The following is a 15,949-nucleotide window of genomic DNA, read 5'->3' as shown; positions in this document are numbered from 1 at the left end:
AAAGGGAATACAGATAGTACTTCGCTAATCACCGGAAGCAGGACGTGTTGATTCTTGAAGTGAAGGGCAGAGGTTCTCCTCGCTCATTGTTACACTCAACCATTCATTATGCACAATGTCCTCGGGGAGTATCTTATGTCGGCAGATATTCGCGCGTCGGCATGTGTCGATAAGAAACGAGAGAATCCGGGGAAATCTGCGGAACCCAGGGCAAGGGTCTAGACTCTGGACACTCTCCGCAGTTTCAAAGATGTCTTAGCACACTGAGAAGGGCACCGAAGTCCATCAGACTCGGATGCCGCGTCTTTGTGACGAATACCTACCGAACAGCATTACTGCCACCCAGGGAAACGAGGCGCTCGCACATTGCACCTACAGGCTTCGAGCCCTCGACCAGTGTGCACTATTGATTACCAACCCCCCGCGTGTCACTATCCCCATGCCCATGGGGAAAGCTAAGCTGGATTCGTATCATGTGGGGGAAGTAGGTGGCGGGACAAGCCCCGCTTAGATCTGCACTCCTAGTTTCCCCGCCAAGTGTCAACCACGTCGTATGCCTCAATTGGTTAGCTTAGATACCGTTTAAGAGAGAGACTATCAAGCACTCAACCCAGTGTAGCCAGTACTCAAAAATCAGAATTAAGGGCAAGATGAGGGCTGGTTACACCAGATTGAGTGCTTGATAACCCTAGGCCTCCGCGACTGACTTGCTGCTATTACCTTAACACACCAACCCTCCAGAGTGTGTGCTTGGCATGTTAAGTTTGTTCAGGTCAAGGCCTTTCATCATGGACTCACAACACGACGCACAGGAGACTACCAAGTATGGCACTATTCCAGCTAGGCTGTTCTCTTTCGCTGCGAAACACCCCTTTCTACTGCTCGCTGCAGTAGCCCTCATTGTGTTCCCCATCTTGACCATCCTTCAAGTCATCCTCTCACCTCTCAGAGGCTTGCCGGGTCCGATTGCGGCTCGCTTTACTCGGCTATGGTACTTCACAAAGGTCTGGCAAGGGGACTTTCACAAGGACAATGTCAAACTACACGAGAAATACGGCAAGTTGTGTCCTGTCCTTCGTGGTCATACCAGGGGAGAATAAATACCTGGGGCTCAACATGGCTAACGAGGAGTAAAGGACCAATCGTCAGAATAGCGCCGGATCAATATAGCCTGTCTGAGCCTGATGCTGTCAAGCTCATCTACGGCTTGAGACGAACGTTTCCAAAGGTGAAGGGTGCCCGCATAGCGATATGGACCTCGGCGTGCCGTGTCCTGGAGCCTTTTTGAAATCTGGAGTTGAACTGACACCATTCTAGGCGGCCTGGTACGACGCCTCCAGCAATCCTCATGCGGAATACGAAGGCCTGTTCACCGATCGAAACACGACGCGCCATGCCTTGCATCGACGACTGGTGGCGAATCTGTACTCAGTCACTGCCCTTCGGAGCATGGAAGATAGTGTTGACGAGTGCATTGTGTTGTACCAGAAACGCCTGAACAAGCTGGCAGCGTCAGGAGAGCCCTTTGACTTGCAGTTCTGGATGCAGTCTTACGCGTTTGACGTCATCAGCCAGATTACAGTGCGTTCTCCCGCAGCTGGGACCTCTCCTGGCACATTTCTGCGACCAGAGTTAACGTACACCAGTTATCCAAGAGGCTCGGCCTGCTAGAAAAGGGCGTCGACGAACGAAACATCTTTTCCAGCTTGGACTCGTACCTCAAATACTGTGCTCTGGTTGGCATCTTCCCGGGCCTACACAAGCCCCTGTTTTGGCTGATGGCCAAGTTTCGCACAAACGGTATGATGCACGTTGCTCAGTTCACAAGGGAACAGATCCAAATAGCCATGAAAACGTGTTTGGGCAAAAAGGCCCAGGACAGTGGCGGGAGCTTCCTCAGCAAGACTATGGAGATTCATGAGCGAGACAGCGAAAGGTTTCCCCTGAATGCCGCGTACATCACTTGCTTCACCAACATTGCAGCTGGCTCAGATACCACTTCGATCTCTCTGTGCAGCATCATGCATAATCTCATTAAACGCCCGCAAAGTCTCATGAAGGTTGGTGTACCGTAGGCCACTTGTCTCGTCACAGAACACCTCGCTGACATAGAGAAACCCGTCTCTAGCTTCGAGAAGAAGTTGATGAGAAGTTTAGGGACCTCGGCGATAACAAGTTCATGCCGTTTCAAGACGCTCAGTCCATGCCATATCTGCAAGCATGCATCAAGGAAGGTTTGAGGATACATCCAGCAACCGGTCTTCCCTTGGTACGACTAGTCCCCGAGGGTGGTGCTACAATCAGCGGGAAATTCTTCCCTGCCGGTGTCAGTCTTGATCCCTCCATCTGTTTTACGATTTCTATGCTTACTTGTAGGTAGACTACCGTCGGAGTGAATACCTGGGTCGCCCACCAAAACAAAAGCGTGTTCGGGGCCGATGCGGCGATATTCAGGCCGGAAAGATGGCTGGAGGCTTCGCCGGAACAGCTGTCCCTGATGAATTCGTGTTTCATGCCTGTGAGTCCAGCACTATCATTTCACGCATCTCGCCCATTCCGGTTCTTATTAGTGGATCTGAGAAGTTGACTTCGGTGCAAACAGTTTGGCGCCGGTAGCAGAACTTGCATTGGGAAACACATTAGTTTGATGGAAATGAACAAACTGGTCCCGACGCTTGTCAAGCGATATGCTTTCGCTGCTTTCAGGCCGGAGAGAGTCAAGTATCAAAATCATTGGTTTGTCAAACCTCAAGACATGTACTACACAGTTGCCTTGAGACAAGGAATGTGACGTGGAGGGATCACAACGGAGAATTAGTTTCTTTCCTAGTCATTTCAAACAACGGCAAATCCTTTTCTTTATCTACAGGCCGTGTATCTGTGCGCCCTCGTACTCAGTGTCCAGGTGCGTGGAAGTTTGGTAGTATCAAACCACTTGAAAAGCTACTTATGAGGCAGGTAGCATTAGTAGAGGGTAGGAAGCATGGTAAATTGAACATAAGGTGCATCTTCTCCCGTCTCAAATCAGCTACGATCATTAGATGCACCAGAATCGCTGTGTAGCCCCTGATTTATCGAGAGGAGTGGTGTTGCCGATATTCGACTAAACACTTGGAGTAATTGTCTACTAGGTCTTCCTACCAAAGTCCTCAATGCTATCGTTGATTTCATAGCATTGGGTATACTGCTGGATACTTTGAGAAAATGCAAGATGTTTGTAATTTAAGCTCCCTTCTATCAAACTGATGAAGCATTCTCCCCTGCCCAGACGCGACGTATAATTTCCTGGATAGCTTGACGCTCCAGAGGGCGTGGATTCTTGTACGTATTAGAGACAGCAATCTCTGCGGCCTTTTCGACACCATGCTCCGGCATGCCAAGGTCCTTGAGACCAAAATGAATACCCAGGCGTCGGTAGAGCGCATTGAGGCCCTGGACGACATCTCCATTGGACTCTGGTAGAACACTCGCCAGTTTCTCCATTGCCTCGGGGACATGGGACTGGTTGTAAGACAAGGCGTGTAGCAGCATGACAACGTGGGTCTCCGCGTGTGGTAGGTTGAAGGTTCTTCCGAGCGTATGACACAACTTGTGATGCACTGCCATATCCACAGTACCGAGGACCAATCCTCAAAGCCAAGCTCCATACAGTGCCATGTAGCGTGCTTCAGGGTTTTGAAGATCTCTATTGATAATCGGCAATGCCTCGCAAAGTGCTTTGATGCCTTCGAGTGCCATTAGCTCGATGATGGGGTTTCTATTAGCAGCATAGAGACCCTCAACTGGACAAGGTTAGCGACAACCAACTTTCCTGTCCATAGGCGCATCTTACCAGCGTGTGCAATGGCGTTTATACCACTATATAGGCTTATCTTCGTAGGAAGCATCTTGGAGAGCTCCACGTCGTATAAGACTGCATTAGGCAGGATCTCGGTATCGCGCCTGGTGACCTTCCGCCCATTCTCAGTCTCGCCTAGAATCGGCGTCATCTCGCTGCCAGCGTATGTCGTAGGAATGCAAAGGTGAGGCAATCCTGTGCGCACGCTTACAGCTTTGCCTAGGCTAATAGTGCTGCCTCCTCCTACTGAGACAATACCATCGACCTTCTTCTCTTTAATGAGAGCCAACGTCTTCTCTGTGACGTGGGTTGGTGTGTGCATCGTTGCCTCGGAAAAGACACATACTGCAGCGCCACCTAGGAGGCCTTGAACTGTCTCGGCCACTGAGACCTGCTCCGGCGTACTAAGGATAATGGCCGCCTTACTGTTGAGCTTCTCCATAAGCGGACAAACCTCCTGCTTGAGGATGCCGTTGCCGAACAAGACTCGGTAGGGAGCACCGACGTACTCAAAAGTCCTCATGTTATTCATCTATGGATGATATGCGTTAGATCGATCTGCCTACTTTCTGCTGTTCAAACTCTGGGCTTGTAGACGAATAAAAACTAAAAGACGTGCGGGGTAGTTTACTGTCTCACCTTGGTAGATGCCACTAAGTTTAAGCCACTAAGTTTATTGTGTGCCGCAATGAGTAAGTTAGACTAAATGATGAATGAGGACGACAAACCAATGTCCCGCCTCCGCCTCGCCCCCACTCTCACTCCCACCACATGGCCAAGAACAGCAATCCTCGTCTTTGTACATACGACGGCAACGAGGTTTTCGGTGAGGAATTTGCGGCCTTGTGTGGCATGTTGGCAGGCTTGGTGGCAACCCACGTGTCGGTAAAATGGCACTGTTCATCTGCTGCATATGCAGAAGAGTGAGGCCTGTAATGATATTCATCTTGTCTGGGCTCGCGCAAACCTCTTAGGTAGTCTCGTATTCGTTCTCGGTCTGAATTAAATTGATCATTGTCCCACAGGAGCATCTATCGATCGTGAATCACAACCTGGAATCGCCTTCCCTCGCCGCCCTAGTCTTATGCGAAACGTCCAACCCTTGAGTGCGAGGTTCTAGATCATTCTCGCCGAGCTCCCACCCCTTGTTGCGGTACTTCCTCGGCCAGATTCCATTTCTCCCGGGGGCCAGGATGCCGTTGGGGTCCAGGGTATCCTTGATGGACTCATGGAACCTCATCAAGGCATTGTTGTTCCAGCTGTAGGTTCCAGCAACCTGGTCGGAGAGCAGCAAGTGCGTGCGGTACTCTCCAAAGCCTGCTTCCGCTGCATCCTTGATCATGCCGCGCATGCAACGGTACGCGTTGGCCTTGGAGACCGGGTTTCCTCGGTCGTACACCATATTGACAATGACGTACATCTCGCGGAGGCCGATGCAGCATGCCGGGAAAGAGTCAAGGTCGCACTCGTCGTGCCATTTCTTGGCAATCTATCAAATTGCGTGAGTGAGTGAGTGAGTGAACGAGGCACAGAACAATTCTCTAGTCGAAGCAATGAACTTACGTTGAACAGCTTCATAGCATCCTCGCCTCGTGGGGCTGATACTGGGCTGAAGAAGACGTGAGATCCGTTCTTCTATTTTACAGTTAGCACCCTCGGCGCGGCAGCTCGTCTGTTCTTGTTCAGGTTCACCTACATGCCAGTTGAGCCACCTGAGCTCTTCGAACTCCGGGACGCCGCTTGCAATCTTCTCTCGAGAAAACATGTAATGATCCTTGGGTAGACTGTCCCTGGGGATCCAGCGCGCCCCGGGCACCGTCTCGAATGCCTCACGGATCATCTTGAGCTTCTCGTCTCTGTTTTTCTTGGGTCTGCAAATCCTGTCAGCCTCCAAACCTGGACTTTGTCTCTCTGGTCCAGCCTTACCCGTAGACATTACCGTAATAAACCCACGAGCAGTCGCCGCAAGGCAGGGTCGAGGCGATCTCCCTGAGTCGTTTAAGAGGAATCTGTCCCTTGCCCTGGTACCAGTGGGTTCGAAGCTTGCCGAGCAAAGCAACTTCTTGAATCACATGCTTGAGTTGAGCAACATTCTCCAGGATATTCCTAATCCTCAGAGGGCGAACCACTTCAATCTGGGTCCGATATTAGTCTACCCCTTGAACAATGGCACAGCTGCTGGTGGGAGTGCACTTACGATCTGGGCCAGATCTTCTTCTTCCTTAAAGGTGCACATCTGCCAGCAAAAATTAGAATCCGGAATCGTCCAAGGCTGGCTCTGCATGCTACTCACGAATCCCTCGGATCCACCGGGATTGGGCATGAGTGTCATACCAATCTTGGTAACGATGCCAAAATTGGATTGCGTGAAGATGCCACTGAAATGCTCATTAGCCGCAGGATCTGGGCCGTGATTCTTCTCTTCGACTAACTCGGCATACGGTCCAAAGCCATATGGGAAGATCTGCCAGGTGTTGTTTCCTGGTAGTGCTCCCATGCCAGTGCGTATGACGTCGCCGGTTGGTAAAACAACCTCCATGCCAGAATGGCACTCGAAGTGATTTCCATAAGGCGTATAACCAACACCTCGGTCGACTGTGTTTCCGAGCACAGAACCACCGCCAAGATCAGGAACATCAATCCACAAATGATGGTGGCCTCTTCGCTGAATCTCCTCGTAGAGGGCATAGAAAGAAACACCAGGTTCCAAGAGGCAGGTGCACGTATCGGGATTGATGTCGAGGATCTTGGTCATGCGCTTGCCAAGATCCACGATAACGCTGCCTCGGACTCGGGCGGCAGCGCCGCCGTAACCGACTTTGGGAGTGATCAGCGGGTGAATGCGCAAGTCATCAGTGTTCCAAAAGCCATGTCTTACGGTTGCGACCCATAGAAATGGCATAGATGGGAATTTCGAATTTGTTGGCCCATCTCACAATATGGACAACCTCTTCGGTCGATGCCGGATACACGGTGGCAGCGGAGACCATTTCTTCCTGTTCAACCAAGTGGAACGCATCGTGGGTGTTGGGATCTATAAAAACTAGTTAAGGCTGGACGAAAACTGACTTGAAACCCCGATACATACGCTCAAGGTACCTGATTGTCACATGTTAGATACGCGCCGAGAAGACAAGATTGTGCAACGGTGTGCTCCTTACCAGCCATCATCCAGGGGCTTGTCGTTCAATTCGACATTCTCAGGTCCGATGAGGGTTCGGATCGACTCAATTGCTCGATTGAATCGGGGCCGGGAGTATCCCGAAGGGATGACAGGCAGCTCGATGTTCGAGGGACGAGGAATAATCTCGCTGGTCGACAGCTCGACAACCTCGCGCTTCATCGCGGTCGCCTTTTCGAGAAGGCGCTCCGGGATGCCAGAGTACTTGTCTGACAGTTTTGGTGGAGGCTGGAAGGACGACATGGCTGTATGAATGTTACCTCAGGCGGTGCGGTAGAATCTTGAGTATCTGGAGTAGAGATGAGGCAATATCCGTTTGGAGGATACCGTAGGGCAATGCTCAAGTATGTATTTATATGACCAGAAGTGAACAGGTACTGCCAAACAGAGAGCCCCTTGCAGGATCATCAACTATGCGGCTTCGAGGCTGGTCGACTTTCCTATGATGGGGTAACTAGTCTACGCTTAAGTTACACCGTAGTCCATGCGAGAGAACTCGGCATTGGTGGGGCAGAAAAGACCGGGTTCGTACCTACAGCGTAACCATGATAGGAAGTGTGTCAAACCCCACCATCTGCCACTGCTCATTGCGGGTTAGCGCACCAGCTACGTAACTTGAGTGATTCCGCGTGTCCGTAATTTTGGTCGAGAAAGAGAGGGCTCTAAGTACTATGTGGGTACTCCTTTCAGAGGGGACCGGAATTATCCCGCACCCCTAGTTACGCCTGCTCACGACAAGTGCTTGCAAAGAAAGGCTAAGGATTGTAGACTTGTGCATTCAACATACGGTGGTACCATCTTGCAGATACCGTTCGTAAAGTTTCGCGATGAGAGAGATGGGACAATTTGAGCCGCGTGACTAATATGAGCAAGTTCAACCAGGCGTGCCACCAATTATTCACAACGCTACTCCCCTATCGTGGCATTTTATGGAAATAGTCTCACTTCACTCAATACTGACTTGAGCGGAAGCCTACCTATAGCTGCTTTCTGAGAATTGCTTTGCCATTCATCATGTAGTCACCTAGCTTGTTGATATTGAACCGCTCTCGATGCATCCTAGGGGAGCCCCTACCCTAGAGAGCACACTACGATGTTCTCGGCGAGAATTTCCCTAGTAGAAAGTGGATAATCCGCAAGCCGTGCCTTCAGAGTGAGTCTTTCACCTCACCTTTCCCATTGTGGCAAGTGGGTGAGGAGGTGCGAAATAGCGGGCAAATTCAAGAACTGGAGAGTGCCGTCAGCTACCAAATACAACCGCGACTGTATGCCGGCGGCAGATTACAGCGGTACGTTCGCACATGGCCAATCTTGGACAAATATAGAAGCAGACTCGTATGATTTGCTAAGACAATTGCTGTTCTCTCGGACGGTATTTCGTCTTTATCGTCCCATCTAAACTGTCTACACATCTCATAATTAGCCACAAGCAAAGTCGCCTTTGACTTGGCCGTCATCCTCACTCCCGTGCTTATTCACTCTGCGTTACCTCCACCATCCATCCATACTGTAAGACCCTTCCTCTCTAAGATGAGGGGCGCGAAGTTTTCACACTCTTCATTTGACCCCGTCGTCGCGTTTCGACAATGTTCCTCATAGCTTGACTCGAAAAGCTCCGCTAGCTCCATCAAGTTCTGGCCCAGCCGCGCGGTGATTCCCCACACCCAGACCTGTCAGTCCCGTTAGTAACGGTCCCAGACATTTTCTTACTCTGACGAATCCGTAGATCAACTTACGTCGTTGTGGAAAGAGGCCCATGCTCTTCCAAGAGCCGCGGCCAGGGAGCGCCCCTCCTCGTACTCGCACCCCATATTGTGTAAAGCCGTCTTCACCTGAGAGATGAGACGGGATTCCAGCTCTTTGGGACCGTCTTGAGGTTTTAGCGTTTCGATGCAATAAACCCATTTGCAGAGGAGGAAGACTGCAAAAGAAACATGTCGAGTTAGCTTTTCCTCCTGAGACAACTTATAGAGAGAGGGGGGAGGGAGTATTGACCACATGCCCATGCAGATACCGCAGTCTCGACGCTCCAGGAGAATGCTGCCGTCTTCTGCACTAGCAAATAACCAACCTTGATAGGAATCAGGATCGACTCGAGGACGTGACCAACCGCTTTGGTCATCAAGGCGCTGCGCTCCTGCTTGGCCGCAACAAAGTCTCGCAGGGCAGTCTGTCTGTCCTCTGAAGAGGCGCACAGTATGGTGAAGCGCTGCGGCAAGCTCGCGTCGGTGAACAGTCGAGCGTAGGCGGCGCGGAGCATGGCCTCGCAGTTGAACAACAGCGGTCCCTCGGGATCGTCCCACATGGGCTCGGCGCCATTGGGACGTGAAAGACGCAGAACCTCGCGGCACCTCGTCAGGGCCGCGAGCGAGTGTTGCAGCATGGCGTTGGGTGCAATGCCCGCCGTCTTCATCCCCCTCCTCATCGTTCGTGAGACCTGGGAAAGATGCCAGTTGTGTATATTGACGGCATGAACCGCGACGAGCGCTGTGAACCCGGACACGCCGTAGGAGTCTGCAACTTCGTCCTCATCTGGTGGTACCTCAGAAAGCATGTCGGCGAGGATGTCACGGATGCTCTTGGTGCAAGGGATGACTGCCTGTCGCATAACCTCCCACGCGGCGGCGGTGGGTGCATTCCACAGCCGTTCTTCCTCCAAGGCCTCAATGTCCAGATCTTGGCTGGTGTCGAACCCGGGCACCACGTCATACAGGATGAGGAGCAGGTTGCTCTTCATAAACATGCCGCACAGCAGTCTCTTCATTGACTCCCTCTCGATCCATTCCTCCCAGGTATGGCGGCGCGGAGGCTGAGAGCGTCGGAGGTAATCCCGGCGCAGTCGGTAATCCTACAGAAAAGAGTGGCATGGTCAGCAAATACTATATTCCATCAGCCCGGAGATCAACTGATCAGGGTACTACGAACCCTTGTAAAGAGGCCTAGCTCGTCGAATACAGCAACCGCGACGTCGTGATCCCCGCCGAGTGATGCATAAAAGCATAGCAACACGCGAGTTTGCATGACCCAGAGCGGTTCCATGTCCGTATTTATGCTTCGTTGGCGTTGGCAGGACTGCGGCGACCCCAAAATCCGGTAGTTGTTGGTATTCGAGGGCAGCATCGAGACTGCCAAGGCATGGAAGCGACGTGCCTTTTCTCGATCGAGGCGGTACAGACTTCCAATGCAGCACATTGCCCATATCAGGGGGCTCGGCGTCTGGCTCGGCTTCATCGAGGCGAGATGGAGGATGGGAAGGTGGCGATGGAAGCTGTCGATGTAGCCGTTAAGCATGAGCTGCACTTCCCAAGGGTTCTTCAGAGGCAGCGGGATATGTGACTGTCCCAGCCGCGAGCAGGTATCAAGCTGCAGATGCTGATATGCATCGTCGTCTATCAGAATCCGCGGCAGGCTCGCAGGTGTCTCCTTGAGGATCTTGGGTAGCCGACCGGGATGGTTCTCCCGGGCCGAGTGGATAGGATGGTCGGGCCCTCTGCTGCTTTCGGGTGTCAGTAGCGACTCATCACTTGACCTGAAGCCCTGCTGCTGCTGCTGCTCCGGCATGTGATTCTGTAACTCGAGAGGCGCAAAAGTAGCGTGTCGCCACGGAAAGCTCGCGTCGTTGTGCGGCATCCCGGAGCCTGACTCAAAGTGGAATTCGCCAGCCATGTCATCAAAGTCGTCGCCGAGGAAATCCAATGATTGCATAAACATGAGAGGATCCGAACCGGGTGAACAGCCAGTGCCATTGTCGAGGGCGTCGAGGCCTGCCTCAGTCTCAGTCACAGGGTTTGAGGGGGCTGCGGCCATGATTTCCGCGACGGTGCCAGCGAACTCGTCTCCCGAAGGCCTCGACTGACCCAAGCCATGATTCGCCGACGAGATTTCTTCCAGCAAGACGACGTTTGGAGTGTCGTCGGCGACGGTGGTGGTCTTTGTGGAAATGGAACCACCTGGCAGCCTCGTCGTGGGGGGGTCGGTCGCTGATATATTGGCCTTTTCGCCCTCGTCATGACGTGGCCTTTTGCGTGGATTTGGGCTCACCATCGGGACGACCTGCACTGTGATGGAATCGGAATCGGAGGATGATTGTGCATTTTCTGGCCTCGGCGACGTCTGCTCCTGCTCCTGCTCCTGGTTATCGTCGACGTTTTTCGAGGTGCTCTGGGTGGTGTTTTCGTCTTCCATTTGCCTCGAGTATTCGTCTACGTGTATCGTCCGCTCGTGTCGCTTGACTAGATCTCTGTTCATTTTCAATCTACTTAGTAACCGTCTTCTTTTTTTTTTCTTTTTTTTTCTTTTTTTTTTTTTGCTGTAGCGACTTATTATGGCCGGCAGTTTCTTACTTTCGTGCATACGTCTTGCCGCAAAACTGACACGTAAAGGGCCGCTGCTTGTTGTGCGAGAGCTGGTGTCGCGTGCAGTGCTCGCTTCGCGTGAAGGTCTTGAAGCAGGTCGGGCAGGTATGTACGCCCTGAGTAGCCTTGCCAGGTGGGTGAAGGGCCCGGAAGATGTGGAATGAGGAGCCGACCATGTCTGTCTCTGTCTCTGTAAACTGCAACTGTAGACTGTAGACTGTAGACTGTAGACTGTAGACTGTAGACTGTAGACTGTAGACTGTAGACTGTAGACTGTAGACTGTAGACTGTGGACCGTGGACTGTAGCTGTAACTTGCGGGCGCGATGCTGATGCTGGTGATGATGAGATTTGGGGACACGGAAGCGTCTCATCTGGATGCAGGAGTGGATTGATTCCGGGGTTCGCTGGAGTACCCGAGAACCTGTGGGTAAACCATGATTACCCCGCGTTTCTGCCACAGTACGAGCCAATGGGGAAGAATGGAAAGGTCTTTTAGAGGCCGGTCTCGCCCTTTGACTAGGTACCCAAGCTAAACGTTAGGTACGTACATACCTAGTAAGTTAATCACATAAGGACGTACCCAACGACGAGGTGGCAGCCACCGAGCGAGCCGACACTGCTGCGTAATTTTGGAGCTACAATTGCTAGGGCCTCGGCATGTCGCTGTCGCTGCATCCCCGAGAACCCCGGGAACTCGATGCGGGGAAAAGACGACCTAATCTAACCCATGAATTTTTAGCTGGCTTTTTAGAAGCCTTACTGACACGGGTTAACCACAGGGAGGGGGTTGCAATAGTAGAGGATCTCGACGCTGGCTATATTTACATGCTAATTATGTAATAGATACTGATCCCCCAATTCAGACCTCAGGCTTCCTAAACCCCCGCAAGGTTCATGAGCATTGGAGATTGTGGGGTTATGTGGGAGATCAGCATGGGCAAGGGTACTGGGCTAGAAATAGTTATATGCCCAACAGCATGACGAAAAAGACATCAATACAGATGTGACCCCATCGCCTTGAAGAAGAATTCCAAGACGTGTCTGCGACTTCATCCTCTTTGATCCTATTCTCGGAAAGCTAGAACGACCAACAATGTCAGCTCATCAATCCAAGGCTCCCAAGGAGCAGCTGTATCTTCATTCCTCTACTTCAGTTTCGGGAAATTTCTTCAGGTTCCCAAGCTGTTTTCACCTCGTTTGCGCCTACCGAGGAGGCAAAGGAGTCTATTGGAAGGCTCACCGAGGACAAGGAGTCGTTCCACCATCAGGTGACACAACAGAGATTGAATCTCGCCAAGCTACTGGGAAGGACGAGCAACGGGACCCCGTGGTCTTCGCTGTTGTTTGACATTCTTCTGGATCATTGGACGCCCCTCAGACCCCGCTACTACTCCATCTCGCCCTCGAGCACAGTCTCCACCGAGTCCCCCTACAGAATACACGTCACGGTGGCAATTCAAGACGACGAGATGCCGGCCGGCCTGCGCTTCCAAAGTCCCAACTCTCAGTATCTCACAGCAGCAGCGAGCTCTTCGCCTGCCCCGCTGCAATCACGACGACCTCCGGATAATAGTGTCGACGCGTCAGTCGCACTTCTGCTTACCCAAAGACGCCAGCACTCCCATCATCATCATGATCGGTCCCGGGAGTGGAGTCGCCCCTTTCCGCGCATTCGTGGCGCGGCGAGTGCAGTCGGCACAGAACGGCGAGCGCGTTGGACAGTCTGTCCTCTTCACCGGCTGCTGGAGACCGGACGAGGACTTCATGTACGAGGAAGAGTGGAACATGAGCAAAGGGCTTCTCGAGCATCAGTTCCATCTGCACGTGGCATTTTCACGAGTTGGCCCGTCCAAGGTCTACGTACAGCATCTTCTGAAGGAGCTGGCCGTCAAGGTGCTGAGCCTGCTCGAGAACGAGGATGCCCATCTGTACATCTGTGGTCATTTCAAGATGGCCAAGGAGGTGACCGCGGTCCTGGTTAACCTGATTGCTCAGCGCCGGTCATTTTCAGAAGACAAGGCTTGACAATTTGTTAGCTCTCTGAAAGCCAAGCATAGGTCCCAGGTACGTTATTGGTCGTAGCACTTCTGTCACCGTCACCATTTGTTGACCATGAAAATTCCAAGAGGGTGTGTGGTGGGCGATACAACGCCTTGCACACTTTCTTTTTCCGGGGACAATTTGGTGTTGATAGGGGAAAGGCTGGCTGATCTAGAGGCAAAGGTTCTACTGTTCCCAGGCCCTTGGTTTTTCTGGGCTTTTATGGCAATGTTGCTTGGGTCTTGACTACCTTTTTTTTTCCTTCCACGTTCTTCCTTTCTCGTTTTTATCTAGCCCTTCTTTCGTGTAATAGATGGTAGACAAAGCGTGGCCCAGGACCAACGTCAGATAGCATGATGAATCTCACGTAGGGGACAGTTAGCATGGAGTGGCGTCTCACCACGACTTGTGACCCTGTGGATTTTGGGGTCGAAGCTAGTCCTTAAAGAGAGTGGAATCTCCCCCCACTTTCCTCATTTAGTTCATGGAGTGGAAGTACTTACGGAGTACATCCCACCGGAATGACATAGAGTATATGATAAGTAGTTGGAAGGAAATCGCCCTTGATGGCGCGAAAAGGCAGTACAAGTACAAGTACAGATGGATGGATGAATAGTGCTTCATTGCTAGTGACGACAGAATACGACAGTGAGGTCCCCAGCGTTGATCTGAGTCTATGTAGACATTTGTACTGCGAAGCTCATAAGCAGTACTACAGCCCTGCAAGAAACATGGACAATGCAGAGGCCAGCTTATCCCAACCGATGACTTGAAAAGGACCTACACAACCTGAGGGTTAGTGGCTAGCTTCCCTGAGGGGTGGGTGGCGCTAGCAACCCTAAGCTGTGGGATGGGCAATAAATTTGTAATAATTTAATTAGCTCAAATCTTTTCTTTTGTAGACCCACCCCTTAGCTTAGCTATAAATTAATTAACTATACCTGGAATGAATCTTTCTTTCTTTCTCTTTTAGAGCTTTTTATTAATATATTATTAATTACTAATTTTTTAAAGATTAATATATTATTATTCTTTTTATTATAGTTAATTAATAATCTATTATATCTTATACTAAAGGATTTTTCTTTAAGTAGTATATAGTATACTATAATAGGCAGTTAGGAATACTTAGGCTAGCTAGTTGCTAGTAGGAATATTTCTAGAGTAGTCTGAATAAGGTTAAAAAGGGAGGAAGAAACCTATACTAGAAGAGATTATTAGTTTTTAATTCTTTAGAAAATTCCTTCTAGAAGCTAGAGAGGCTAAAAGGGCTTAAGGCTGCTAGAAAGTTAATTAATTTATTGTTTTTATTTTTGAGAGATTTATTTAAGTTTATTTTAGTTGTTATTATATTTTCTGTCTGGCTTTTATCTTTAACCTTCTCTAGATATCGGGCTGCTGCAGATTCTATTAATACCTTACTAGTAAACTTTTCTATAACTAACTTAATATTCTATCTTATAAGATATTTCTCTATTAGGAGATATAACCTTAAATTAATATAACTTTATATATATAATTTAATATAACTTTAGGCTAATTAACTAACGTATATGATAAGCGAGTGCACAATACAAGCGAGTGCACAATTTTTCCTAACCTCTAAGATTCAAACCTCAATAAAACCACAACAATACAATCAATCAATTAAAACTAATCGCTATGCTCTTCCTCAGAGGTCTTAATTATAGTCTGACAGGTCCTTACATTATGACCGGCCTTTCCACAAGTTCCACAGCGCCTTTCCCTCGGTATCGCTGACCTCCCTCGACCACTACTTCTCAACGATTCAGCTGCTACCTGTGCATCAACGTCTCTCTGATCTATCTCACCCCTGCCCTCATCTAAAGTCATCTTCCCTCCTTTACATAGGCGGGTTTTCTTTGCTCTGCGCCGCTTGCTAAGAGTCTCATTTGCCTATCGAAGGATCTGGTTCTCAGCTTTCAATAGAGCATTCTGATGCATTATTGCCTTTGTTCCCTTTGAAAGTGACTTAAGCGCCTTGAGAATTGATGCTGGAGAGCTGCTCTGATGCCTTCTCATTCGTCTTTCAAGATATTCAGACTGCGAACTGGCCTCAAGCACTGTCTTTGGGGTCTTCGAGACCCAAGGGTCGGGGAGGCCGACCTCCTCTGCAGCCGGTGTTGGAGTCCGTAGCTGCACATCAAGCTTCGATATGACATTTTCTGGGTTTAGGGGAACAAGTCCAGCTCCTCGAAAACCTCCTTCAATATTACTCCTTGTCATAGCGGCTGCGTGGGCAGCGTAGAAGGCTGGGAAGAACTCGGTCTTCGAAACGTGGGTTATAGAGCATCTGATCAATTGCTCAATTGCTCGACCATAGGCTGTTTTAAGCGGCCCAAAGCACCCGACATCAAGAGGCTGAAGTAGGTGAGACGAATGAGGCGGCATACAAAGCGTAATAATCTGATTCTCCTCACAATATTTCTCAAAGTCGACGGAGTGGTGACTTTCGTGCCCATCGAGGATTAGAAGACGATAGCGACCGATCAATCGATCCTTTGTATGCTGA

The 15,949-nt window shown here is 50.4% G+C and overlaps 5 protein-coding genes across 5 annotated transcripts; 2 read left to right on the top strand and 3 right to left on the bottom strand.

The window, feature by feature from the left end:
- Positions 1–161: 161 nt before the first annotated feature.
- BGZ61DRAFT_501213 (cytochrome P450) lies at positions 162–2,791 on the top strand (the record flags this gene model as incomplete). The annotated part of the gene is made up of 7 exons (XM_046251664.1): positions 162–165; positions 1,155–1,228; positions 1,318–1,581; positions 1,656–2,060; positions 2,129–2,326; positions 2,381–2,518; positions 2,603–2,791. 7 exons carry the CDS (start codon positions 162–164, stop codon positions 2,789–2,791), a joined length of 1,272 nt encoding a protein of 423 aa, XP_046093094.1.
- Positions 2,792–3,237: 446 nt separating this feature from the next.
- On the bottom strand, positions 3,238–4,361 carry BGZ61DRAFT_501212 (maleylacetate reductase; the record flags this gene model as incomplete). Its single annotated transcript, XM_046251663.1, has 3 exons — positions 3,238–3,568; positions 3,650–3,782; positions 3,833–4,361. 3 exons carry the CDS (start codon positions 4,359–4,361, stop codon positions 3,238–3,240), a joined length of 993 nt encoding a protein of 330 aa, XP_046093093.1.
- Positions 4,362–4,883: 522 nt separating this feature from the next.
- Positions 4,884–7,262, bottom strand: BGZ61DRAFT_376442 (uncharacterized protein; the record flags this gene model as incomplete). Its single annotated transcript, XM_046242502.1, has 10 exons — positions 4,884–5,327; positions 5,402–5,473; positions 5,535–5,709; positions 5,765–5,973; positions 6,036–6,074; positions 6,132–6,216; positions 6,271–6,655; positions 6,717–6,872; positions 6,927–6,937; positions 7,000–7,262. 10 exons carry the CDS (start codon positions 7,260–7,262, stop codon positions 4,884–4,886), a joined length of 1,839 nt encoding a protein of 612 aa, XP_046093092.1.
- A 1,226-nt stretch (positions 7,263–8,488) lies between these two features.
- Positions 8,489–11,550, bottom strand: BGZ61DRAFT_547744 (uncharacterized protein; the record flags this gene model as incomplete). The annotated part of the gene is made up of 6 exons (XM_046255370.1): positions 8,489–8,689; positions 8,756–8,940; positions 9,015–9,867; positions 10,146–10,783; positions 10,877–11,259; positions 11,363–11,550. 6 exons carry the CDS (start codon positions 11,548–11,550, stop codon positions 8,495–8,497), a joined length of 2,442 nt encoding a protein of 813 aa, XP_046093091.1. The 3' UTR covers positions 8,489–8,494.
- A 1,458-nt stretch (positions 11,551–13,008) lies between these two features.
- On the top strand, positions 13,009–13,401 carry BGZ61DRAFT_376449 (uncharacterized protein; the record flags this gene model as incomplete). The annotated part of the gene is made up of 1 exon (XM_046242504.1): positions 13,009–13,401. The coding sequence occupies one exon, from the start codon at positions 13,009–13,011 to the stop codon at positions 13,399–13,401; it is 393 nt and encodes a 130-aa protein (XP_046093090.1).
- Between the last annotated feature and the right edge of the window lie 2,548 nt (positions 13,402–15,949).

Source organism: Ilyonectria robusta, assembly GCF_021365365.1.
Source record: "Ilyonectria robusta strain PMI_751 chromosome Unknown BGZ61scaffold_127, whole genome shotgun sequence".
Taxonomy (NCBI): Eukaryota; Fungi; Ascomycota; class Sordariomycetes; order Hypocreales; family Nectriaceae; genus Ilyonectria; species Ilyonectria robusta.
This window is presented reverse-complemented; position numbering and strand designations above follow the sequence as displayed.